At 36.4% G+C, this 27,234-nt stretch overlaps 1 protein-coding gene across 1 annotated transcript in view; it reads left to right on the top strand.

Moving 5' to 3' along the window:
• ADGRV1 (adhesion G protein-coupled receptor V1) overlaps nt 1-27,234 on the top strand; it is a 516,573-nt gene that overhangs the window by 147,673 nt on the left and 341,666 nt on the right. The window contains exons 44-56 of the mRNA XM_045847901.1: nt 341-603; nt 3,325-3,500; nt 4,315-4,439; nt 5,554-5,711; nt 5,810-5,956; nt 6,269-6,376; nt 9,301-9,565; nt 10,296-10,418; nt 18,036-18,258; nt 18,571-18,775; nt 23,349-23,495; nt 24,842-25,097; nt 26,919-27,121. Of these exons, the coding sequence (XP_045703857.1) occupies nt 341-603; nt 3,325-3,500; nt 4,315-4,439; nt 5,554-5,711; nt 5,810-5,956; nt 6,269-6,376; nt 9,301-9,565; nt 10,296-10,418; nt 18,036-18,258; nt 18,571-18,775; nt 23,349-23,495; nt 24,842-25,097; nt 26,919-27,121 (2,399 nt within the window). The remainder of the gene's footprint in view (nt 1-340; nt 604-3,324; nt 3,501-4,314; nt 4,440-5,553; nt 5,712-5,809; nt 5,957-6,268; nt 6,377-9,300; nt 9,566-10,295; nt 10,419-18,035; nt 18,259-18,570; nt 18,776-23,348; nt 23,496-24,841; nt 25,098-26,918; nt 27,122-27,234) is intronic.

The following is a 27,234-nucleotide window of genomic DNA, read 5'->3' as shown; positions in this document are numbered from 1 at the left end:
TTTCTGTATTTAGTGGCAATGCTTTTAATCCTTCAACATTGTTATTTTCTATGGGCTTCTGAGAGATAACCACTTCATCAGGTTGAGCAAGCTGCCTTTCATTCTGAGATTACTGGAGTATTTTTATATCATAAATGAATATAAATTCTATTAAATGCTTTAAAATTTTGTTTCTTGACAATTGGGAATGCTTAACATAACAATGTGGGGAAAAGAAATCTTGCTTTTAAGGTGATCTAGAGAAGAGTTGGCCTAGTTTACATTGAAGCATCCACACAGTTCCCAGGAGTTATAAGCCATTCTATTTTCATTTATTACTTTAATATTTTTATTTTGACAGCCTTAATTACTGTCCTTGCTAATGATGATGGCCCTGGAGTTCTATCATTTAACAACAGTGAGCACTTTTTTCTGAGCGAGCCAACAGCTCTCTATGTACAAGAGAGTGTTGCAGTACTATACATCGCTCGGGAACCTGCACAGGGACTGTTTGGAACTGTGACTGTTCAGTTCATCGTGACTGAAGTGAATTCTTCAGTGGAGTCTAAAGATCTGACTCCTTCCAAAGGCTATGTTGTTTTAGAAGAAGGTGTTCGATTCAAGGTACAGTATGAACCTTCACTGACAATGAATGATTATTTTTTGTATGTACAAAATAATATTATCTTAGAAGAGCATCCTAGGTCCTAGTAAGAAAAAGAACCTTTCCAGCAGAGGTATTAGGTAAAGACATAATTAAATTACTATATGAAAGTACCACAGTGCTATAAAGTTTATAGAGTGCAACTGGAGAATTGGCTCCGTTAATTAGGTAGTGCAATGTGCAAATAATAAAGTATATGTATTGCTATTTTAGATTTTAAGTATATTCAAATGGTTACTTCAGTTTGTTAATGTATAGACTATAAACTAAAAGAAATCTAAGTCATTCTTTGTAGTCATTAAGCCTCAGTATAATCATTCCTTCTTGCCATATTTCCATTAAGTAAAACGGAACTGCTTACTTCAGGCTGCTTGTTTCCGAAGCAGGTATCCTGTGTGAATGGGAGTAGCTTATTGGAGAAAAAAATGCTGGATTTGGATTAATTATAAATGTGATCTATGCTATCAGCAGTTATCTTCAGAAACCTCTTTTCCTATGTATTATTAATTTTGTTTCTGTTACTAAACTTTATTTTGAAAATACAATTTTAAGTTTAAAATAGCTAATTGCATTAGTTTAATGCATTTTTAAAGCCAGCCTTATAATAAAGTATGATAGTTCTAAAATAATGTTTTAAACTATTCCATCTAAAAACAATCCATCCAGTAATTAAATAATTTTATTTGTGATCAGTTTATATAAATTTGAACACATCTTGAAATGTATATTCATTTTCATTTTTAATTTTTTAATGCTTTTATAAATTTAGAAGCTTTTATTGATTTTTTCAAGGACACTTACATTTTGATATAGATATTAAAGAAAATAAATTTGAAGTATTTTAAGAATTTGCCATTGCTTTACATTCACATGCTTTTTAAAACAACGTTTTAAATTATATTAAAAATTTAAAAATATTTTAAATTATTTTGATGAGGTGTTTTCTTTAAAGACTCTTTTACACCATGTGTTTAAAGACTTCTCTGTTCATTAGGAAAATTAAATGTTCCTAATTAAATTAATTAGGAAAATTAAATTAGGAAAATTATATTTTCCATTCACACACACAATGACTATTTTCTACACATTTTGATTTTGAGATATAAACAATAAAATACACAAATCTTAAGTGTATGGCTTAATGATGTTAAAAATATGTATATATCCATGTAACCGCCACTCAAATTAGGATATTGAACATTATCATCACCAAAAAGTTTCTTGCTCTCCCCAGGGGAAATTGCTTTCTAATTTTTATCATTAAAAACTCATTTTACTGCCCTGGCTGGCATAGCTCAGTGGATTGAGCGCGGGCTGCGAACCAAAGCATCGCAGGTTTGATTCCCAGTCAGGGCACATGCCTGGGTTGCAGGCCATGGCTCCCAGCAACCATACATTGGTGTTTCTCTCTCTCTCTCTCTCTCTCCCCACCTTCCCTCTCTAAAAGTAAATAAATAAAATCTTTAAAAAAAACCCCCTCATTTTACTGGTTTCTTTAACTTCATATAAATAGAATCATAGTGTATGTACTCTTTGGTGTCTGGCTTCTTTTGTTCAGTGTAATTTTTGAGATCTGTATGGTTGCACACATTACTAGTTTGTTGTTTTTTTAATTGCTAAGTAGCATTTCATGGAATAGACCACTATTTATCCATTATCTTGTTGAACATTTGTTTTTTTTTCTAATTTGGGCCTGCAGTGGTTATAACTGTTTTTCGACAGCTAATCCTAAACTAGTATGAGACTAATTGAATTGTGTAGCTAGAGTACAATAAAGAATTAACAAAAATCAATATATAAATTTAATTTCTAATTTTTTAAAATAATTTTGTTATTTTTTTTAAGATTTTATTTATTTATTTTTAGAGAGGGAAGGGAGGGAGAAAGAGAGAGAGAGAGAAACATTAATGTGCATTGCTGGGGGCCGTGGCCTGCAACCCAGGCATGTGCCCAGACTGGAAACCGAACCTGCAACACTTTGGTTCACAGCCTGAGCTCAATCCACTGAGCTATGCCAGCCAGGGCGAATTTCTAATCTTAATATTATTTTTAAATGCCATAAATATTTCTTTTGTAAAGTTTTTTAAAGTTGTACTTTCTATTACCATTTATCCCTCTTATACCTCCCTTTCCTTCCTCAGTCACCACACTGCTATTTCCATGAGTCCTTTTTCTTTTTTGCTCCATCCCTCCATCCCCTAATTACCCCTGTGGTTGTCATCATGCTCTCTATGAGTTTGTCTCTGTTTTGCTTGTTAGTTCTGTTTGTTCATTAGATTCCACATATGAGTGAAATCATATGGTATTTGTCTTTCTCTGACTGGCTTATTTTACTTAGCATAATGTTCTTCAGGTCCATCCATGCTGTCGCAAAAGGTAAAGTTTTCTTCTTTTTTATGGCCGAGTAGTATTCCATTGTGTAAATGTCCCATAGTTGTTTTAGCCACTCATATAAATATATATAGTTTTAGACACTTCAGTGCAATATATTACGGTGTTGAAAGTCTTGAAGGTAGTAGTTGGAAAGAATTGCAACTATCACATTATGAGGATCCGTATTAGAATTTAAGAATAGGTGATGTTTTCCGAAACGTTATTATATTGTTAAAAATCTTTACTAGATTTCTCTATCTGTTGTAATACTATATTTTAGTAACTTTGTCTTTTGATTTTGTTTTCAGGCCCTACACATATCTGCCATGTTAGACACGGAACCAGAAATGGATGAACATTTTGTTTGTACCTTGTTTAATCCAACTGGAGGCGCTAGACTAGGAACACGTGTTCAAACCCTGATAACAGTTTTGCAAAATCAGGCCCCTCTGGGACTATTCAGTATCTCTGCAGTTGGAAATAGGTATAGTTTATTCATAAGGAAGTTGCCACTTCTGAAGCTAAGTAGGAAATATTTTTTGACATAAAGAAAATGCAGAAGGAGATTGATCTCTGACTTTCTTAAAGGGGTCTTTTAAAAAGAGCTCTAGCAGGTAGACCAGAGAGGCCATAGGCCCTCTCAAATCAAGGATGATCAGAAACCTGATCATGTCCTGAGTAGTAATGTTATTAAAATTCTTAGTTTATACTAAGAGTTTTACTTGTAGGTAATGACTCAGAGTTTATACTTGTAGGTAATGGCTTGCACTGTTTTTTTTTCAATATAATTAAAAGTGATAAGTAATAAAAATTTTATTTAGTTCTACTAAATGAATGACTCTTCTAATATGATTATGGTTTAAAATTCCCTCTGGAGAATGAAGATATTTATTTTTTATATCTTAAAAATATTTCAGTAGATCTAGTTTCACTAATATACTAAGAATTCCTGACTTATTTTTTTTTCCTGTAAAATATTTTTGGTTTACATGAGAAATTACAGTGTTTCATTTATTTTTTAGAACATGTAGCATGAAGGTACTGAAGTTACTGATTATCAGTGTTTTGTTATGATCCTAACATCAGAGTGTTGCATTTATGCTTTTAAAAATATCTTCTTAAATGAATATTTTTGAGCTCTAGAGTCTAGTTTTACTGCTGTGTACAACTTGTGGATGGATCTCACCTTGGCTAGTCTAAATTCAAAAATGTATTAAATATATTCTATGTGATATATAGTTCAATATGTAGAAATTATGCTCTTTTTCTGCTTTCTATAATCTTTTTGTTTCCTTTAGAGCCACCTCTATAAGCATTGAAGAAGCCAATAGGACTGTGTATTTAAATGTTTCACGTACCAATGGCATTGATTTAGCAGTGAGTGTGGAGTGGGAGACAGTATCTGAAACAGCCTTTGGCATGAGTATGTTTAATTTCTTATGAGAACAAAATTCTGTAACCAAGAAAGATTGGCATGTATAAGATTGACATATTCCCTGATGAATTCTATGTTATGGATCTGTTGAAAATTGGGAACAAATATCTAATTCTTTTATTGCATCCACAAATATTTATTGAGTGCCTATTATGTGCCAGGCATGGGACTAAACTCACAGAGATTAGAATTTAGGGGGGTGACAGAGATAAAACAAGCAAAAATCAATGTGTAGTTTAAGCTATAATGGATGTTTTAAAAGGGAAGTTCTTGGTGTTGTGAGAACCTAAATGAATGCTCCTCAGGTGTGTCAAAGTTTAAACTAAGGCAAAATGCTGAGTAGGGATTGACTATGTAAAGACCTGGGTTGGAAGAACATGGAAGGCAAAGTGGGAAGTTAATGAGACAAAAGTTGAATCATTAAAATAGAAAGGACATAAATGAAAAACTTCAGAGTGGAATACATTGGGTTAGAAACAAGGGAAGTGTTGAATTTGAAGAGTTAGATAAGACTAGATCATTCAAGAGGTTGAAGAACATGTTATGGACATTTGTCTTAATTGTAGGGTTAATGGAAAGCCTTCAAGGCCTTAGGCATTGGGGAGGGTTACTATGCATAAGCGGCATAAGATGGTATGATCACATTTGCACTTCAAAGATGTTCTCAGTGCCATATTAAGAATGGGTTTCAACAGGTGGTGAAAGACAAATAACATATGATCTCACCTTTAACAGGGACCTGATCAACAAAACAAACAAACAAACAAGCAAAATATAACCAAAGACACTGAAATAGAGAACAGGCTGACAGTGACCAGAGGGGAGGGACTTTCAGGGGAATTTCAGGGGAAAAGGGGAAAGTTTACAGGAACAAGTATAAAGGACACATGGACAAAAACTAGGGAGGGGTGGAAACAAAAGGGAGGTGGGGAGGGCTGGGGGTGTGGGCTGGGATGGGAGTAAAAGGCAGAAAACTGTACTTGAACAACAATTAAAATTTTTTAAAAAGAAAAAAGAATGGGTTTCATTGTTTGACTCAAATTAGAGTGGATAAACTTTGCAAGGGTTTATACAGTAGTAAATTATGATTTATGTTTTTCAGGGGGAATGGATATTGTATTTTCCATATTTCAGAGTTTTTTTGATGCATCAACTTCTGGCTGGTGTTTCTTTACTTTGGAAGATTCAGTATATGGTATAATGTTAAGAAAAATGTCTTCTACTATTTACCGATGGCAAGGGGTTTTTATTCCAGTTGAGGTAAAAGCATTGCTTATTTTACAGTATACAAAATAAGATATACATATAAATGTTGGATGCCTCATGAATTACTGTTATTCTTATTCCTTATTTTCTAGGATTTAAATATAGAAAATCCTAAAACTTGTGAGGCCTTTCATATTGGTCTTTCTCCCTACTTTGTGATCACTCATGAAAAAAGAAATGAACAAAAGCCTTCTATTAACAGTGTGTATACATTCACATCTGGACTCAAATTATACCTGGTAAAAGAAACAACAAAAACTTTACTTTTTAATAGATTGCTTTATTTAAAAGGATAGTTAGATTTGTAAGCTTGATCTAAGTGGAAGATGATGTATGTTCCATGCAGGTTCTTACACATTTGAGCAAGGTGTTTTAGTCCAGGGGTATTTTTGTCTTTCTTGAAATGACCCCTAGAGAGGCATATCTAGGGATAGAACGATTTTTCAAGCTTTGAGCTTTAAATACTAACTTATACTATTACTGTGTTCAGATCCTCTTTTAGTTGTGTTCTACTTTAAATTTTTATTCTTACTGTTCTGTCTTCTTTGCAGGTACAAACAATAATTATTTCAGAAAGTTCTCAAGTAAGATATTTCACTTCAGACAGTCAAGGTTATTTAATTGTTGCAAGTCAAAGAAATGATTCTGAATTAACACAGGTTTGATTCTTTTAAAATGTATCTTTTTCTTTTTAATATTAATACTATAATTAAAGCTCATCAAAGATGTAGTCTGTAGATTTGATATAAAATAACACCATAATTTGGATTAAAGAAGTAAAGTAGAATATAGATATTGATTAGTTACACTTAATTTTTAAACAATAGAGTTATGACTATTATACTATCTTCAAGAGCCAAAGTAAAGTAAGTGTAATACAAAGCTTTAACATTTGATTAGTATTGGAGTTGGAAAATGTTATGGAGAAAAATCACACAACTGGACACATGGTATCACTAAAAATTCATGACTAACCATAGCTAAATGGGCACTTACCATCACCCCCAAAATTCTATTTTTCTTCAGTAAACTTTATTTTATAATCCTAAACATACTTATTTATAATTTTTGTCACTTCTCACACTCCCATACCTACTTCTCATCTCCTCGCTTTCGGCTTATGATCTCGTTGAAACCAGTTACCAGAGGGGAGGTTACTGATATTCCCAGCATCAAATTCAGAAACGCTCTTGAAACCCAGTCTCATTCCACCCTCCTGCTACCCGGGAGCGAGTGTTCTTCCTCTGAAAGCCAGGCTCCTCTTGTAGTGCCCCTCTTGCTTTCATAAGGCTTAGTTATCCCTTTATATCTGCAATCACTAGCACCTCTCTCTATAGGATTATTACAATCAGCATAAATCTTGGACCTCCAAGCTTAAGAAGAGACTCCTCTCATGGTCTCCTCCCCTTTTACTTTCTGTTTTGTTTCTTCCTTCTATAGTAAGACACCTTGAAAGAATTACCTACTTGCTTTGTCTTCACTTCTTCATTGTCACTGATGACAAGAGAGTTGCAGATTCAGTAGATGGTTTTCTGTCATTTTCTTATAGTGCTTTCCATCTCCATGTGACAGCTTCCTCAGATTTAAAACATCTCTGTTTTCTTGATTTCTAAAAGAGATCAGGATACCACATAGATTTTCCTTTAGTTTCTCTGTATCCTTCTCAGTTTCCATTGCCAGTCCCTCCTTCCTTTTCTGAACTTGGAGTTTTCCAGGTTCAGATTTAGCTCAAATTTCTTTTTTTCTCTTCATTCTCTCTGGGTTTAAATATTAGCTACAGGCTTATGTCTTCCAAATTTATCGGTAACTGTGCCTCTGTATTCCAGACTTATGTATCTTACTGTTTATTGGCATCTCCACTTAAATGTATTTAAGGTATCAGAGATTTAACATATCCCCACTGAACTCTGGATTTCCTCTATGAAACTTGTTCAGTGCTTGTTTTCATCTCAGGAAATAGCAACCTCATAAATGTAATTGCTCTGGGACATATTTTTCTTAATTACTCCTTTTTATTCACTAACATCTAATTTATTATTAAGTGTTTTTGATTATCTCTTTCAATAATTGAGTACAGACATTTTTTCCATCTCTGCTTCTTCTTCTTCTCTAATCCAGGCCCGCATCATTTCTTTCCCATACTGTTAGAGTGGCTTCCAGATGGTTTCTGAACTTCTCCCACCTCCTCAGACCCATCTTCCATCAAGTGGCTAGAGTAATATTTTTTCAAGATTGTATTTACTTATTTTTAGAGGGGAAGAGAGAGAGAAGAGAAGGAAACACTAATGTGTGGTTACCTCATGTGCACCCCATAATGGGGACCTGGCCCACAGCCCAGGCGTGTGCCCTGACTGGGAATCAAACTGGCGACCTTTTGGTTCACAGTCCAACACTGAATCCACTGAGCCACACCAGCCAGGGCTGGAGTAATATTTTAAAACATTAATTAATATTATGTTATCCCTCACTTTAAAACTTGAATGATTTCCAATTATACATAGTGTAAATCTAAGTTATTTAATGTGGAGTGTGAGTGGGGTAACCATATTTCCTTATTTGCCCGGTATTGAATTATACCTGTTGTCCTGATATAATTACTACTATTGTCCCTTTTGCTGTCTCAGGGATCCCTGGCATAAATTATATGGTCACCCTAACAAAAGATGCCTCGTGATCTTACCTCTAAAGCCTTACTGATCTTCATTCCCCCAGCACTAGCAAGTCCCTTCCTGTTGGAACCGTCTCATTCAGATGATGACAAACTTTTTCTGCCTTGGAGATTTTGTCATTCTCTATGTTTATTTCTCTAGTACGCCCATAATTCTCTATCACACCCTTCCAATTATTATCTTTAGCACTTGTATGAATTTTATAATTACACATTTAATTATTGATGTGTTTGTTTACCTTTTACTAATGCTTAATAACTAATACTTGATATCCATAAAGGGAGGTATTACTCTATGCATATCTCCTAGCATAATGCCTGGCTCATATAAAGTTCCCAATTTTGAGTGAATAAATAAAATTGTTTTTGAAATTGACCAGGTTGTATAAAAACCAGATTTGGAATTTTCTTTTAATTTTAAATATAAGAACACCCACCCTGAAACCTTGAATTCATTGCCACCTTTGGGACTAAAAATTTTAGGTGTTTCTCTTTATATTCTATTGCTTGAGCAGAAGGTAATGACTGATACTACAGCATCAGTAAGTTTCTATTAGGTTCTTAATTATTCATATTTAAATTACTTCTATTTTTGGTTTTCCCCTCTCTTGCTATCACTGACCATTGCCCAGATGTCTACCTGAAACTAATTTATTTTCAAATAACTGTGCTTTAAAACTCATTCTACATGTATGTTCTCTCTCTCTCTTGTTTGCTTTCTTGCTCTCCCTCACACACTTACATGCACACAGATAAAAAGAGGGAGAGAGCTTATTTTGCTATTTTTTCATTTATGAAATTATCCTCCCAACTAAATTAAAGCGTTGAGGAGAATAAACACATGATATTGGTTAAATTCTCACAAAGGCTCAATTCCTAGTCATGAAGGATTTTGTATTTGAACATCTCTTATAGGTCTTCAGATGGGATGGCAGAAGCTTCGTGTTGCATCAGACACTCTCCGTCCGAGGCGTGCTGAGCATGGCCTTGTTCACCAGAGGAGGCTCTGTGTTCTTAGCCATTTCCCAAGCTCATGCCAGGCTCAATTCCCTTTTACTCAGATGGTCTGGCAATGAGTTTATTAACTTTCAAGAAGTGCTGATCAGTGGGACCACACAAGTTGAGGCCTTGATTTCAGGCGATGATATTTACCTACTTTTTGCCAAAACTGTGTCTCTAGGTAAGAAAATTTATTGTTTACAATGTATACATAGTTATTATCAAAATTATCTAGCATTCATATAGTATGTTAATAGGGAAATGCTCTTATAATAATTTTTAGCTAATTAATAGAATGTTTCTTGGTGGGTCAGTATTGGCTGTTAGCTACATAGGTTTTGCAAGAAAAATTTAAGTGGTACCTCCATGATCTTGAAGTGTTCTGAACCACTGTTTTAAGATAGTAAAATAAAACTGGGGATGGGTGGGGAACATGGAAAAATCTCTGAAGAATTCTGTGAAGATCTTGCACCAAAGCATAAATAGGTAACTTTTTATTGGACTATACTGGGGTGCCTGGATAATTTATAATAGTAATAAGTGCTTAACAGCTTTTGATAGACTTTTAAAATATTCATTGAATATTAATATCTTTCCTTTATTTACTGGAATATTCATAAATAAAATACCAACATTCCTGAAAAATAAAACATTTGTTGTTCTCCTTTTTTTGATATCAGATCATGATTAGTGGTGAAGTGTGTATATACTTCATGTAGTAATTGCACAAAGCCTTGAAGTGTTTCCTACTAAGTTGTATTTCTGTTAAACTAAATGAATTTTGAGAAACATCCTATTAAATTGTTTTTTTTCTCAGTTAAATGTAATGTTTTGATTATAGTTTTACTATGTAGTTGTCATTGTTTTCTATAACTTTTGCCTTCAGTTCAACTTTTTTCTCATTATTGTAGGAGGTCAGAATTCAATTGATATTTTCGTCTGGGAGCCAGGACAGTCTTCTTTTAGATATTTTCAGTCTCCGGATTTTGCTGCTGTTAATAGGATTCACTCCTTCACACCAGCCTCAGGAATAGGTAAGGGCTTTTCAGCTGTTGACTAATCCTGAGGGCATTGTGGAAAGCTAGAATGATTTTAATCTCACTGAATTAGAGGTAGTGTTACCTTGCCAGGCACTGGACATTTTAATAAGGATGTAAAATCAAGATCTTGACAATAATATTCCCAGAAATCATAGGATTTCCAAATGACTGAATGATATTGATATTCAGTCATTTCCAAATGGTATCCTAAAATGGGGACTATGCTTGGAAAGAATTAGAATAACTAAGATATGGGGAGAAATATTAATGAAGATTAAGGCAATGTAATACATTGCTTTTGTCTAGAGAAAAATGAAGAGTGACATTACATATATATATATATATATATATATATATATATATATTTAACTAGGAAAGTATTTATAATGGGGGAGCAAGTATGTACACTGAAGATTTTTTTTGAAAAGTCAGAAGATGGTTGTGAGAAGTTTGCCATCCTCATTCACTCTCCCAACTTTCCTCTACAGTCTCAACTCTTTTCTTTGATACCTGTACTATAATCTGCACATTGGAAATAGGTTCTGAAACAGAGTCTGTTTCTGTGAACCCAAGGAATTAATGCTGTCTGGAGGCTGTAGGACTGTTTCAGGGCTGGTAAGGAGCCACTTGGGTAGGCCAGTGACGATCAGGCAAAGAAGCCAAGGGCATTTGTATGGTGAACTTGTGGGGCTGCCCCCCACAGCAGGTGGCCAGGGGAGGGGGCACACTCTGTGAGTCAGCATCTTTTGTCAAGGTGCCCGGAGGAACTTGGAAGCCAAACCTGAGAGGCTCAGCAGGCAAGTCTGGATGAGTCAAAGTCCCCCTTTTAAATTGAGAAACAGAAATTTTGTATGAGTTGAACAGGACACATTTATTAATTAGAAATTATATGTAAGACATTGTTTAAAGTTATGAAGCATGTCTCACATTCATAGGTTTCATGTTTGGTTGGAGAAGCAAGAAATACATTAAGATAGTAATTCAAGGTAGAGTTGCAATTCCATTTGTTATGTGAAGTGGTAGAATTGGAGGGATTAATGGGTCTCAGAGGGGAGCTTGAGCTGTGCCTGGGTGAGTTGGTAGGAAATATTGTGGGGGGGGAGGAGGTTTGAGCAGAAGAGAAAGGCCGGCGTGTCTGTGGCATGGAGGGGGCAGCAGGCAGACCAGTGCGGCAGGGACAGAGGATTTGACTCAGAGTGCAGTGGCGGTAAGGTGCGACCACACCGGAGTCTGTGCAAGTGGGCCTGGAAAACCAACCCAGGTTTGAACTGTGCTTCAGGTGGTCACTGGTTCCCAGACATTGTGGTTTTAGGAACTTTTTACCCTCTCAAAAATTTGAGCAACTCAAAGAATTTTTGTTTGTGTGTATATATCTACTGATATGTATTGTCTTAGAAATTAAATGGAGAAATTTCAAAGACATTGATTTATTAATTCATTTAAGAATGACAGCAATAAACTCATTACACATGAACATAACATTTTATGTGAAACAAAACTATATATTCCAAAAGAAAATATTGTAAGGAGAGTGATATTTCTTTATTGTTTTTGCAAATCTCATGTCTGGTTTAATAGACCATCTCTGGGTTTTCATGTCTTTGTCTTTAGCCCATTGCAATAATTTTGATCATACGGCTTCTGGAAAATTGCATTGTATACTTATGAAAGGATGAGAGTGAAGTAGACAAACAGAAATCTTAGTAGTATTATGAAATAGTTTTGACCTCATAGCTCTCTTTCAGGGTCTCAAGGACTCTTAAGGGTCCTGGACAACATTCTGATGATGATAGAGGTAGAGAAATCCTTGCAGGCATTTGAAAGACAAGTGATAATCAAAAGTATGTTTCACAATTCCACCTACCTTTGGCGCATAGAGTATGCTGCATGCTGCAGTTTGTAACTGCCCAGGCCAGAGTTAGTGTAGAAGCCTCTGGGTGGTCAGAGATGTGGAACTGAAATCAGGAGGAACTCAATTACAGGTTTAGGTTTCGGAGACATTAATGCATGGGGGTGTAATAGAACTCACAAAAGTTACAGTCTACAAAGTAAATAATATTGAAAAGAATATTATTACAAAGTAAATAATACTTAACACAAACTCAGGAGTTTATTCTTGCAGTTTTTCTTTTGGGTGCCTGGCTGTTGTTTCTCTATCAGGCACTATAGCCTCTAGGTTACCTCCAGTCACAACAACTGTTGACAAGGAATTAGAGGTTATTTACCTATCAATTTTTGAATTAAATTTATTCAGGTGGTGGTGGTTAATTAAATTATGTAGGTTTGAAGCTCACAATTCTATAATACTTCATCTGTAAATTGTATTTTGTGCTCACCACCCAAAGTAAAATCTTTCCAGCACTGTATATTTGACCCCCTTTTACTCTTTGATACTTTTTTGTAGATTATTTATCTCATTTTACTTTGTTTTCGTGTGTCCCACTCCTCCCTCCTCAGCTCTCTGTCTCCAGGTTCTCCTGGACCCTGGCCATCTCCAATCTGGACCGTTACTTTGTGGCCTGGCCTCCGCACCAGGTCTGTGCTGCTGTCAGAGTCCAGTGTCCGTCTCTGTTCTGCTTGTCCACTCCTTACATAACTGCTCTTCACACCGTCAGCTTCTGACAGGCCTTCCTAGCTCTGTGACGTTACACTGCGATAAACGACTTGAGTGACATACTCATTGTTCACTCAGCACTGATTCACAGACTCAGTGATGTGTCTTTCATCATGTATTTGTGTAGTTTTTGTCTACTTGTCCTTTAATTTAGTATTATCATTTTTGCTTCAATTTTTCAAGTGGACTAACTTCATCTTCTTGAGTCACTTGTAATTCAAAATAGCTGCCTAATGAGTGTTTTTTAAGGCTGGGGAATGTTGCCTGAATGGGCTGTTAATTGAAGTTATAGAATTCTCTTTAAAGACTTTTTAAAAGTAGAATAGAGACATTTTCTAAAAGAATTAGTGAAAAAATCTGCCAGAGGCTTGTTAAGTGACACATTGTAAGGTCTCATTATTTCCTTTGTTTCTCTGACTTGAGGTTGTAGAAGTATGAAAAGATTATAGGTAATTATTTAGAATGGCTTATTATAGATCTCTGGAAAGCTGAAAGTATGCATTAAATAGTATTCAAAGATTTTCATATTAAATGTATCAAATATTTTATTAAAAGCATTAGACTAGAGCCATTACTGGACAGAGATTATTGGTTAGTGACTGAATTCTTTAAAGGAACAAGAAGAATGAATATGGCAAAGGCTGCAAGGTCATGTAAACAAATCTCCCCTTCTCTCTTCCCTCCTGTATGATTTAATAGATTTTTCTTAGTGCCAGTGTGTGTCAAGCACAGTGGTAGACCCTGAGGAAACACAGGTTAGCATAGTCAGACATCAACTCTGCCTTGAGGAGGTTAAACATATTATAGGGAAGAGAGATATTATGTAAAATCACAGAATAAGTTCCTAGCTACAAACTGATAACGGCTATGAAGTAATAAAGTATTGCCGTGACCCAGAATGGAGAGGGCTTGTCCTGGGCTATGGGGTATCCAGAAAACGTCCTTTCTTAAGAAACTTTTACTGTTAATGTGTTAATGAGGCCATGAGCATGGGGCAGGCTCTAGTTAAGGGAGTAGCATGTACAGTGGTCAGATGATAGCAGTGAGCATGAACTTTCAAAGGGCCAGGGGGTCGTGGCTGGATATCTCAGTTGGTTAGAGCATCATCCTGATACACGAAGGTTGTGGGTTAAATCCTTGGTTAGGGCACACACAAGAAGCAACCCATGAATGCGTAACTGGAACAACAAATCCCTGCTTCTTTCTCTCTCTCTCAAATCAATTAATATATTTTTTAAAGGACCAGGGAGAGGTCAGTGTGGCAGTGAGTAGAGCATGGTACAAGGTATAATTGAAAATGTAATCAGATAGGCCAGAGAGGGACTTAAAGGATTATTATCTTTATCCTAAAAGTATTGATGTGTTTTTATGAGAGGGTGATGAGGAGACAGAAGGAGAGGGGCAGGAGAGAGAGAAAACAGAGACTATGTGTGTATATATGTGTTAAAAAGGGAACTTTGACTGCCATGGGGAGAAGAGCAGGTAAGAGATGTCTTGAAGACAGGCTGGAGGTTCATGGTACATTGCAGACTGAAGATATTGGATGTTGGAGTTTGGAAAGTGGTAGCTGATGCAGGTAGAAAATCAGAGAAGCACAGAAGTGGATTCACAACCCACAGTAGTTGATGATGTGGAGGCGTGTGATGGAGGGGATGTCAAGGATGAGCCCAAGTTTCACACACATGGTAGTTCCATAACCATGATGGAGATCACTGGGAGGAAGGGCAGGCTTTTGGAGCAGAGGTAATGAGTTTCGTTGGAATAATTTGAGATGACTTTGAGTCATTCGTGTGCAGACATTGAATAATTGTTACTAGTCAGAGCTTAGAAGAGAGTCCCAGACTGCAGATATGCACAGTGGATGTTCTACCATCAGAGATGGAATTGTTTAGAAAGAGACTATGCAGTGTAAGAAGAGGGGCTCTCAAATCAAGCCTTGCTGAAGTCCACTTTTTATTTATTTATTTTTCTGAATTCTGCTTTTTAAAGGACAGATAAAGGAGAATGTATGGATAGAACTTTTGAGAAATATGGAAATCTATAGCTAACACTTACTGAATGTTATGTCCCAGGTCTTGATCTAGTCCTTTATCATATCATGTAATCCTCAGAGTTCTGTGTGCTGCTGGAATGACACTTACCCTCTCCTCCCCAGTCCCCCAATTCTCTCAGCCTCATTAAAAATACTACCTTTGAGAATTATTTGGATCAGCTCATTACCCCCTTCATCCCTGTTTAGTCACCATAAGCAGCACAGGCCCCTGGGATGAGCTGCTGGTTCCCATGTGGTCTCCTCATGCTCTAGACCATTTGAGCCCCTATTTCCAGTCCAGGTGCTCAGCTCTTACTGCCCCAGTTCCCCATATCCTTCTGTAATGTCCTGTGGAACAGATACACTGTATTCAAACTTTTCTCAGAATGTTCTCATCTCTTTGCTCCGGAACTTGGCTCTTTCCTGAGGACACAGCTTCTCATGAAGCCCTTCCTGACTGTTCCATCTCTTACTGGTTTCTTCTTATGTTCCCAAATCTCCGAGTGTTAGGAATGCTTGCTCCTAGTACTTAGTTCTGGAACTTCTTTTTATTTACACTCACTGCTTAAGTAATCTCATCCATTTGCTTTCATTTGAGAGACTTTAAAAAATGTTTTTTATAGTTTTTTTAAGTGGAAGAGAATTCTATAATCGGGACTAGTTAAAACCCTCTTCCCAAATCAATTCATAGCATACTGGCGTTTGCCAGAGGGGAAGGGAATTGGATGACTGGGTGAAAAGCAGTGAAGGGATTTAGAAGTACAGACTGGTAGTTACAAAGCAGTCATGGGGATGTGAAGTACAACATAGGGAATATAGTTAATAATACTGCAATAACTACATGTGGTGCCAGGTGAGTACTGGAAACACCAGGGGGACCACTATGAGGTACATGCTTGATTAACCACTATGCTGTACAACTGAAACCAATGCAAAGTAAACTATAATTGAGGAAAAAAAGCATTAAAAAATACTCTTCCTCAAGTATAGATTTGTTTTTTTCCCTCTCATACATTTCCTGGTCCAGTTTTATGATCTTAAGTAGTACAAATGCCTATTTTCTGAGAAAATATTCTCTACATACGTATGTGCAGATTTAAACCCCTCTACCTCCTCTTCTGAATGTCTGATTACCTGTTTGCTGCTGTGTCATAGGAGTTAGGGTGTGAGGAAGTGGATAGAGTTTATCTCCAGGGGTTAAGATCCCTAATCAGTGATGTTCAGAGACTTTAGATTATGGTTTTGCTTGAGACTATAGAATCAGTTAAACTTGAGTGGTGTTGAGATCCATCTGAGGAGTTTGCTCTTTACTGAATGTCTCCAGTTTACAAAGCTTTATGAAAAATATTTGACCATTTTGAAAATACAAATTTATTTGTAACCACTTTGTCTTTACCTTTTATGTAACATTTACTAAATTTCAATAGTAGTTAAACTAATTCCCATAAATAAATATAATCAATATAATCAGTAGTTCTTGATATTTAAGAGTAAGAATATGGGACTCTCCATTTTATCTTATGGGACAAAATTTTGGAAGAGACTGATGGTTTCTGGTTCCATGTCCTGTTTTAATAATCAATCCTATTAGATATCTTTGTGTTCTAGTGTGTTTCAGCAGGTGCTGGAATTTATGCTCATTTCTCTGTGACTTCTCACTTTTCTTCCTAGTTTTAAGTCTGAAGATTTTTTAGTATTGTATTCAGTGTAGTACACCTCTCCTCCTAACTTCTGTAAATACAGATATGTGCCATCGTTTTGAATTAGGAAGAGTGTGGTTTCCTAATAATGCATTTCAAAAAGCATTGGCAGAACATATTCTAAGATCATAAATTATATTCTTTGGCTTCGTTAACTACCTTTAAGAATTTATCAAGTGAAGCCCTGAATGGTATGTCTCAGTTGGGTGTTGTCCTGCAAAGGGAAAGGTTCCTGATTCAATTTCCAGTCAGGGCACATGCGTGGGTTATGGGTTTGGTCTCCAGTTACAGTGTGTACGAGAGGCAACCTATAGATGTTTCTCACATCGATGTTTCTCTCCCTGTCTTTCTCCTTCCCTTCCTCTCTCTCTAAATATAAAACATAAAAATAAATAATAAGGCCCTGCTGGTGTAGCTCAGTGGATTGAGCGTGGGTTGTGAACCAAAGGGTTGCCAGTTCAATTCCCAGTCAGGGCACATGCTTGGGTTGTGGGCCAGGTCCCCAGTGGGGGCCACCTGAGAGGCAACCACACATTGATATTTCTCTCCCTTTGTTTCTCCCCCCTCCCCCTCTCTCTAAAAATAAATAAATAAAATCTCTAAAAATAAATAATAAAAAACTAAAAGGAGAATTTATCAAGTGAAAATAATTAAAATAAGGATTAGCTGTGAAAAACTATATAGAAAACAATATTATGTATATTGTCAACCCTATAGATTATGCATTAAAATTGTAAATTTGAATGCTATGTAGCTGCATATACAACTATACACAGTATATAGCATACTATACATAGTATACTATAAATATACTATTAAGCATTTTAATTAAGAATTTTTGTATTTAGACTTACTACTATGCAAGTTGTGAATTCATACAGATAGTGTCTGGAAGGAAAATGCAAAAATGAAACATTTAGTGGTAGGATTATGGGTATTTTGTACTTTCAAAAATATCCTAGCATGCTATACAATAAATAAATATTGAGGTGCATACAAATGAGTCCAAATCCACTTGGCTTTTACAATCCAAGTGTTACTTCTTTAGGTGGATTATGGGTACATTGTCAGGCTGGCTTGATCATTCCACAGCATTTAAAAATCATATTTACATTCAGATATTTGAGAAGTTGAATCATGTATTACTTCAGAAATCAGAGTGCAACTTCGAGAGTTGGAGAGATTGTGCCATGGCACGGGTATAGGGAGCATGTGGGGTGACAAGTTGTATTTCACTCTAGCTGCCTTTTCCTTCCTTCCTGCAGTCCATGTACTTCTTATTGGCCAAGCTGTGTCTGCTCTTTACTGCTGGAATTCAGAGCTGAATCAGTTCTCTTTAATTCTGGAAGCACCTTCTGCTTGCGATGCAGCTTCTGTTACAGTAAAATCCCTTAATTCAAGCAAGAATTTAATTGCCCTAGTGGGAGCCACCCATTCACACATATATGAGCTGGCCTACGTCTCAAGCCAGTCTGACTTTATTCCTAGGTAGGTTCAACATTTATGCTGTCCTTATACTCACCATAATTTTATATAGCACCTAAATTCTAAGTATTTTTTTAATGATTGAAAAATGTATGTAAGAGCTATTTTTAAACTAGAAATTTTGGTTGTCACCCATTTCTAATGTTTATTCTACCAAGATAGTATTATATAACTACTTCAGATTAAAATTTTATTTATGACATGTGATGTTTTCAAACTTTAAATGTCAATCAATGCTATAATAGTTTTATGAGTAAAGAACTATGTATATGTCTTTAATTTGTTGATTTATTTTATACATTCTTCTTATGCTAGTTCCGGCGAACTGATATTTAAACCTGGTGACAGAGAAGCTGTCATTGCAGTAAATATTCTTGATGATACAGTTCCAGAGGAGGAAGAATCCTTCAGAGTTCAGCTTAAAAATCCCAAAGGAGGAGCAGAGATTGGTATTAATAGTTATGTGAAAATAACTATCCTGTCCAATGATGATGCCTATGGAGTTGTTGGGTTTGCTCAGGTAATGATACCAAAGATCCCACACTTGGAAGTGAGAATGATTTGTTCACTGTATTTATATATGAGTTATTATCAGTAATCAATGAGTCGTGCTTTGTGTATCTTAAGCCTCCCTTCCCTTTCCCTGCTTCACCCCCTACTGTGCATTCTGAGCTGAATTCTACTGATATCTTGCAATTTACAGTCTTACCCACTGGACCGTTGCGTTCAGCTGGTCCTAAACTTTATTTTTTCATACTGATCCCTTTTATAAGATTGAATTTGAAATGTTACCAATTGGCCTTGGCCCAGGAGTTTGAATTTACTGTTAGCTCTGTTTTCAGAGGATAATGATGAAGCAGATTCCAAATACTGTGTCTGGTCATGCACATTATCTGCAAATATTTACTGTCCTATGAAGCCTTTGTTATTTCTGTGGTGGGATGGAGGGGAGGGAGATTGATTGATTGATTTGAAGCTGTATGCACATGGTACACACGGAGATACTTTCTGCTCAGGAGAGATAATTATGCTCAACTTCTATGCCCAGGCTTCATATTCCTTTACCAAATAGTAAAAGGACACCCATTCATATTGTATGATTCAGTCCTGTTTGCAAGGTGCATCCTGATTTCTCAGGTAGAGTTATAGATGCTGCTGTCTTGTGTCTTTCTCTGAAATATTCTGCAAGTAAGGAAAACATAACTCATACTGGCTTAAACATCAAGAGTGTCTCCACAGAGAAGGTGGACTTCAAGGCTGATTGAATACTTTGTCACCTCGGCTCAGGTTCTTTTTTTATATCTCCACTTTGCTAACACAAAGATGATCTTTTGTTTGGTTGTTTGAAAGCTGATGTTATTGTTAGGGCTATTGCTTTCTTGTTCAGGTCCAGCTAGGGAGAGTGAGATGCTTTGTGTGGCTATCAGTGTAAGGGAAAAGTTTCTCAAAAGCCTTTAAAAACTCTTATGTGTCATTCACCAGACCTGGGTAACAAGCACGTTCCTTCATTGGTTCATTCAGTAATTCATTCATTTACTCTTGGAGTCATTCATTCAGCAGATATTTAACAAACACCTATGTACCAAATACTGTTTCAGATGCTAGAGGTATGTCAGAAAATGAAAAAATAGAAATCTTTATCCTCACAGTCCTTCAGTTTTAGAGACAGGGGTCAGGGGAGAAAGACAAGCAAAGATGTAAGAAACATCTGTAACTCTGTCTAACAGTAGTAAGTGCCACCGAGAACCATTAGGCAGGGAAGGCAGATGGAGAGTGTGAAGGAGGAGGTGGACGTTGTGTTCAGGGCAAAGAGAAAATGGGATGTCACGGAGGGCTGCTCTGAGGAAGAGGCTTGAGGACAAAGGCCTGGAGGAGATGAGGGGGAAGGGCAGTCGAGGCAGGGAGAAACCATCAGTTAGCAGATCAGCCCTGAAAGGAGTCCTTGCCTATCTGAACTCTGCTAGAGCAGGTGAGGCCCACCAGGTGCATGGCCAGGGCCCTGTGTCAGGGATCCCCACCAGTACCCACAGGTTCAAGGACTTACAAGGAGGACTCATAGGACTCAGCATGTCATTATTTTGGTGACTAATTTATTACACTGAAAGGCTACAAAACAAAATCAGCTCTGGGAAGAGCTTCATGGGATGAAGTCCAGAGGAAACTAGGTGCCAATTTCCAAGAGGTCCCTCCCAGCAGAGTCACACAGAACACACCCCGGCATCGAGTTCAGTTGTGACAACATGTGAGACGTGTTGCCAACCAGGAAGGCTCAGTGAATTGGGGACTGATCACGTAGACCCCTCTACTTGGCACATAGCAAAATTCTAGACTCCAGAAAGAAAACAGGGGTTTAGCATAAACCATGTTGTATGTTCCAACAGTTTGGGCACATGGAGCTTACTATCAGTTCAGGAAATGGTGGGAACCATCCTGAAATTCAAGTTCAGACACCAGCCAAGGGCCAATTTTGTAAGCAGGACTCTTGAAGGATAGCAGTAGGCCCGTTAAGTTTTCTCTTCTGCACAAGCCCCTTAGTGTCATAATGAATTTGGCCTCTGAGGGAAATGAGGAGATTTTGAGGGATATGGGGAGCTTTTGGAGAGTCAGAGCAGAAGAGCAACATGATCTGACCTTTCAAAAGGACACTCTTGCCATATAATTGAAACTAGGTTATAAGTGGGCAGGGACAGAAATAGACCAGCTAGGAGACTATTGAAGTAATCCAGCAGCAATCGATAGAGATGCAGGAAGCAGGAATTTGCCTTTCACCAAGATATAGACCACTGTAGGAGGAGCAGGTTTCAGGGATATGATGAGTTTTCGACATACTGATGCCCTGAGTCACTTGCTTACAAGGGCACCCAGTTACCCAGCCTGACCCATCACTGAACTCAGTGCAGGTCAGCTTGTATATTATATTATAGAAATATAACATGAGCCAGATATATAATTTTAAGTTTTCTAGTAGTCACTTAAAAAGGAAAAGGAAACAGGTGAAGTTAGTTTTAATGTGCTTTATTTAACCCAGTATATTTGAAATACTATCATTTTAACAGGTAATCAATAAAAAATTACTGATGAAATATTTTGTATTCTTTTTCCTACTCAGTCTTTGAATTCAGTGTGCATTTTACACGTACAGACTAGTCACATGTGGCCAGTGGCTACTGTGTTAGGACAGTATAGTTCTAAGATGTGAGCTATAGGGGCCAAGGCTAAGTCAGAGGGGTTGGAAAGACAGAAGATGACCCTTGTACATGACTCATTTCCTTACTTTATTCAGGTCTCCACTAAAATGTCACCTTACCAGAAAGGCCTTCTTTGATCGGAAATTTCAACTCCTCATTACCTTTTTATTCCACCTTATTCTTCCTTATGACACTTATAATAGACTCATTTGTCTATTGTCAGTTTCTTTATACTAGAACAGAAGAGTATGAGATCTGGAATACCACTTTGTTCACAGCTTTATCACTGACCAGGAAAGTACCTGGCACACGGTGGGTTCTTAGTGTGAACCTGTTGTTATGCCAGGGGTCAAGGAACACCCACATGCCCTCCCAAGATCTCCTACAAGCCTACAGGGCAGAGCCAGGGCTCCTGGGCCAAGAACATCATTCTCTGCTGCCCAGTTCTGTTCTCACCTTGAAGCCTTGCTGCAGATGGAGGGTGTGTTCTGTTTCTCACCTATCTTAGCATGATGGATTTCTCTTCCTGAGGCTTGCTCCAGAATTGTTCTAGAGACCTCAATGCAGAGTGGTTTAACTCTGTCAATAGATAGTGTCCTGGGTTTCTTCAGCCTGTTCAGTGGAATTCTTCAATACAGATCTTTTTTGGACAACCTCGGTCTAAAATGAGATGTGGTCGATAATGAGTTTCTTGAATATTTTCAGGCTGTATTAAGTCTTCATTTTACTAACCTTGTTAATAGAGGACATGGAGCCAGAGAGAGCTTCTTTTTAAAAAGGCATTGTCTTTTGTGAATTAATTATATGCATATTTTAAATCAAGGCATTTTCTGCAAGAGTGTTTGATTGCCTTGAGCAAGATTTTATTACTATGTAACATCTGCAACATTGTGTTAAAATGCTATGTGAAATATTGCTGTAAGATCAGGTATCTATTCAAATTAACATTCTAAATAGGAACTTAAAGAAATTAATAGGGGCATCCCTTTTCAGATTGCCACAGTAAAAAGACAAGACAAACATTATTGGGAAGATTTTTAAAAATCTTGATATACTCCATATTTTTGCTTTATCACATATAGAGAAATCATGAATATTGTAAAGAGGAGATTCTTTGGAATGTTAATTTTGAGGAAAAAATTCATTGTTCACAGCTTTGGCAAGAGAGGGGACAGGTGTCAGACAAGGAACGTTATAGGCGCACAGAGTTAAAAATGAGTTTGGAACAAAGGACAGAGGCTAGAAGTAGAGATGAGAGAGAGGAAGGCATTCAGACGTGAGGGGAAAGGATGCTTCTGGCAGGAACAATGTCACAAAGACCAGGAGCCAGATGAAACGTCAGTGGGAACAGGACAGCCTGTGGGAGCAGTTCAGAGAGTGAAAGTTTAAGGATAAGAAACACTGCGAATGATCAGAAAGAGCCCAATTCTCATGCCATCATTCTTTGGGATGGGCCCTTGGAGATCATGTTGATTAAACACTTACTTTATAAATAGAAAACAAAGACCTAGAAGGATTACCAGAGGTTACAAAGAAAAAGACTTCCTTCTCCTCCTAACTCTAGTGTCCTTTCCATTCTACAAACTTATGTGCTATGTGTAACATTTTCAAAAAAGTGGATTGTGTCTGAGTATAAAAATATGTTCATTGAAGAAAGTTAAAAAAATATAGAAACAGGAATGCAAAAATAAATATGACCCTAAAAATTAATATTTTCATTTATTTTAACTTAGTCTTTTACTTTTTCAAACATACATGTTTTTTAATGAAAGCACAGTCATCCTGTTTTTTTAATTATTGTTTTTCACTTAATGCATTATGTTGCTTCATACTGTATGGTAGCATGAAATAAAAGCCTACATAGATAATTTCAAATGACCTTTGTGACTTCCTATAATTTTTCAGAATTCACTATATAAGCAAGTAGAAGAAATGGAGCAAGATAGCTTAGTGACTTTGAATGTGGAGCGCTTAAAAGGAACTTATGGTCGTATAACTGTAGTGTGGGAAGCTGACGGAAGTATTAGTGATATATTTCCTACCTCAGGAGTGGTACGTAATTTATAAAATTACAGAAGAGTCACTTTTAAATTATGGTTATTATTGATGCATGGCACCAAACCCTGCTTTATGGATGAAATGTTTGTGTTTGACCGTATCAACACTGGATTGTAATCACTGTAGAGAGGGATACAATTCCTAGTAATTCCTAGTAATCACCATATAGAGGGATACAATTTAAAGTTAGTTTTATTATTGTTGTTATTGTTCTTTTTTTCTATAATGCAAAAAATCATCAATAAAAAAGTCATTCCTTTTGAGGTTCAATACATCAGTTGGCCAAATTGTGTATGTGTTACATTGTAAGTAAGATAAAACCAACAAACTGGGGATGGAAATGGGTTTCAAAATGGAAGCAGTGAAGAGAGAACAAGTTTTCGTAAAATAGCCTGATGTATAAAAAAGCAGATCAGAGATGTTGAGATGTTGAGTGATATTGACTGAGTTTCCTGGAGAGATGAGTGGCATGTAATGCTAGTTTGAATAACTAGTTTGTAGCCATATTGCTGGAGAATAAGGCGTGAGGTGGGGAACAGTAGTAAATGACATTCAAGAAGCAGAAGGAAGCCCTATTGGAAAGAACTTGATGCCATTTAGCAAATTAGGGTTTGACTCTCCAGACAGTGAAAACATGAAAGGAGGAGAAAGATGCTCTGAACTGAACTAACAAGTAAAACAGACAGACTCATAGATAGAGAGTAGGATGACAGCTAAGTGGGGAGTGGTTAGGGGGTGGAGGGACTGAGCAAAAAGGAAGAAGGACTCATGGACATGACAACAGTGTGGTGATTGCTGGGGGTGGGGGGGTATAAGAGGACTAAGTGCTAACGGAAGAAATACAATAAAAAATTTAAAAAGAGAGATACACTGATTTGTATCTCTGCCTATTCTTTGTTCTCTACCTCTATTTTGCTTGAATCATTGTTAAATGCTACATCTAATCAAAGTTTACCCAAGGGAAATAGCAATTCTGGCAAACTCTTGTCCAGAAAATTGTTTAAACTATATGCCACCTTCTGAATGTTTACAGTTTTTATATATGGTTTCGAGGACATAGATGCCCAGGGGGAGACTATGTACTCTGTATTTTAATAGAATGTAGGCTTCAGGATATGGCAATTTGGCTTCATTTTTTATTAGCTTAAATTTGGTCTACTTTTTTTCTTAACACTCTTCCACTTTTAATGTGAAAGATGTTTGATTTCTACATATGTTATTACTTAAATATCTCTGTTATTTAAATTGTGGCCAATAGGAAACAAGTCTAAACTTCTGATATTCTTAGTGCGCAGTGACAATGAAAAAATAAGTAAAATCTTTTCTTTTAAAACTTTTAGATTTCCTTTTCCGAAGGCCAGGCACTGTCTACAATCACACTGACTGTTCTTGCTGATGATGTACCAGAGTTATCGGAGACTGCGATCGTGACACTCATCCACGTTAGCACGGAAGGGGTTGCGGACCCGTCCAAAGGGGCTACCGTGGATCAGAAAAGAAAGAAGTCTGTCATAACCACTCTGCCCAGCGACTCACCCCATGGTGTGGTGGGCTGGCAGGCCGAATCTCTCTTTGTGAGAGTAGCAGAGCCTAAAGGTAAGTCTTGTTAAACATTTTTCTAGTAAGTGTTATTGGGTAATTTAACTCAAATATTTATGAGAAATGTACATTTCTCTTTTTATGTGATATTTTTTACTTTGGCAGGTCATAATCCTTTTTACTTTTTGTTTATATTTATTGAATTTTGTGATCATGTGAACATTTAGTAATAATGATATAGGAAATACTTTTACTTTTTTGAAACATTTCCATCATTATAGAAATATTCATCTTTTAGTAAATCATTTCAGTAAAATGGATTGGTTTTTATTTTATTTTCTCTTTTTCATATTTCATTTATCTGTTCTGTTTCCTCACTCAGATTTCCTCTCTATAGATTTTTGATAGTTATAGGAAATAAGGAGCAACACAGAGAAATGCATATGGTACTCCAGGTGTTATTGTAACCTGAAGTAGTAATTAAAATAATATTTTCTCTGAAATAAAGTGACCAGTCCCTATTTGAGTTTAGTGCCGAAATCTTTGTCTAAATAACTATCCATATCAGTATAAAAATGTACTTTTGTAGATAAAGGTCATTTGACTTATTTAATTAAAAGTATCTATGCCCTGGTTGGTGTGGCTCAGTGGATTGAGCACCACCTAAAAACCAAAAGGATGCCAATTTGATTCCCAGTCAGGGCACATGCCCAGATTGCAGGCCAGGTCCCCAGTTGCTGGCCCATGAGAGGCAACTGATGGATGTGTCTCTCGCACATGGATGTTTCTCTCCCTATCTTTCTCCCTCCTTCCCTTCTCCCTAGAAATAAATAAATAAGATATTTTAAAGTATATATATGTATATATATACACACAGAGGTTGCCAAAAGTATGTTGACAGTTGTTTGTATGGAAATATATACTACAAATACATAATACAATAATTAATAAATAGTAACATAAGAATAAACTCTGTTTTGTTCTGATAGGTTTACAACTGTAAACCTATCTTTGCCCACCTCTTTATATAATATGTATGCATTTAGAATATGCTGTGTAAAGTTTCTAAAATTTTCTGATAGGACCATGGACATCTTTCAAGGACCTTTCACTTAAATGGTTGATGGAAAAAATGTCATACAATGATGTACTTGGGCCTTTTTATTTCTGTATATATAGGAATAGAAACAATAGAATTAAAATTAACTGATCTGTTCATTTATTTATTTAACAGATAATTTTGAAGCAGATAGTAAGTACCAGAAATTGTGCTGTTCATTCTGGAAGCAAAGACAGTGCTTGGTTATTAGAAACTCACAGGCCAGTAAGGAAGATCGACAAGCACTTTTTCTTCTTTTAATGGCAAATTAAGTTTTTGAAATCAAGAAATTAAGTAAAAATAGGTGCTATGGAGTATGGTGAGCCTTGTAATAGGCATCTCACTATAAAAACAAAATTGTTCTAATGATTAGTTATTAAGTGATGACTTTGGTGTTTAATTTTTCATTTTTGAAGAATTTTCTTAGCATTTGTAATTAGCACCTCTGCTCAACCTGCATGTGTGCACTCTCCTAAGATTATCAGCAATTTCTGTTATAGTGCATGACATTGGCAACATAGGAGGGTAAGTTAGTAAACCCCAGAAGTGAGGGTTTAGAACTGGGTTATAGTACTAGCAGTATATGTTGATTCTCAGCACTTCGGGGCAAGAGTAAGCAAAGCACAAAACACTCCTTGGGAATAAACATCATCTTTGTTTCACCTTTCATTCCTTAACTGTGTAAAAGGGATAGTGCAGAACACTCTACCCGAAGTACTTGGAATGGCATTGATGGCAGACGGAAAATCTTACTTACTTGAGGCATCTCTATCTCACAGAGAACATCACCATTCTTCAGTTACAAATTGTTCGAAATAAAGGACTACGTGGAGACGTGGCCATCCACTTGACAGCTAAACCCAATTTCTTACTGCCCATCAATAAACAAGCTACTGAGAATGAAGATTATGTGCTACAAGAAACAATAATAATAATGAAAGAAAACATTAAAAAAACTTACGTCAAAGTTGCCATTTTGCCGGTGAGTCTAGGCTACAATAAATATGATTCTATACCTGATTTGATTGAGTATTTTGTTTTTTGGTTAAATGTTTTAATTTATAAATGAAATCATAAAATGTGCAAATGAATCTG

The sequence above is a fragment of the Phyllostomus hastatus genome, unplaced genomic scaffold (genome assembly GCF_019186645.2).
Source record: "Phyllostomus hastatus isolate PE091 unplaced genomic scaffold, TTU_PhHast_1.1 phas_contig_58, whole genome shotgun sequence".
Lineage (NCBI taxonomy): Eukaryota > Metazoa > Chordata > Mammalia > Chiroptera > Phyllostomidae > Phyllostomus > Phyllostomus hastatus.
The sequence above is the reverse complement of the archived record's forward strand: the minus strand, read 5'-3'. Positions and strand labels throughout refer to the sequence as shown.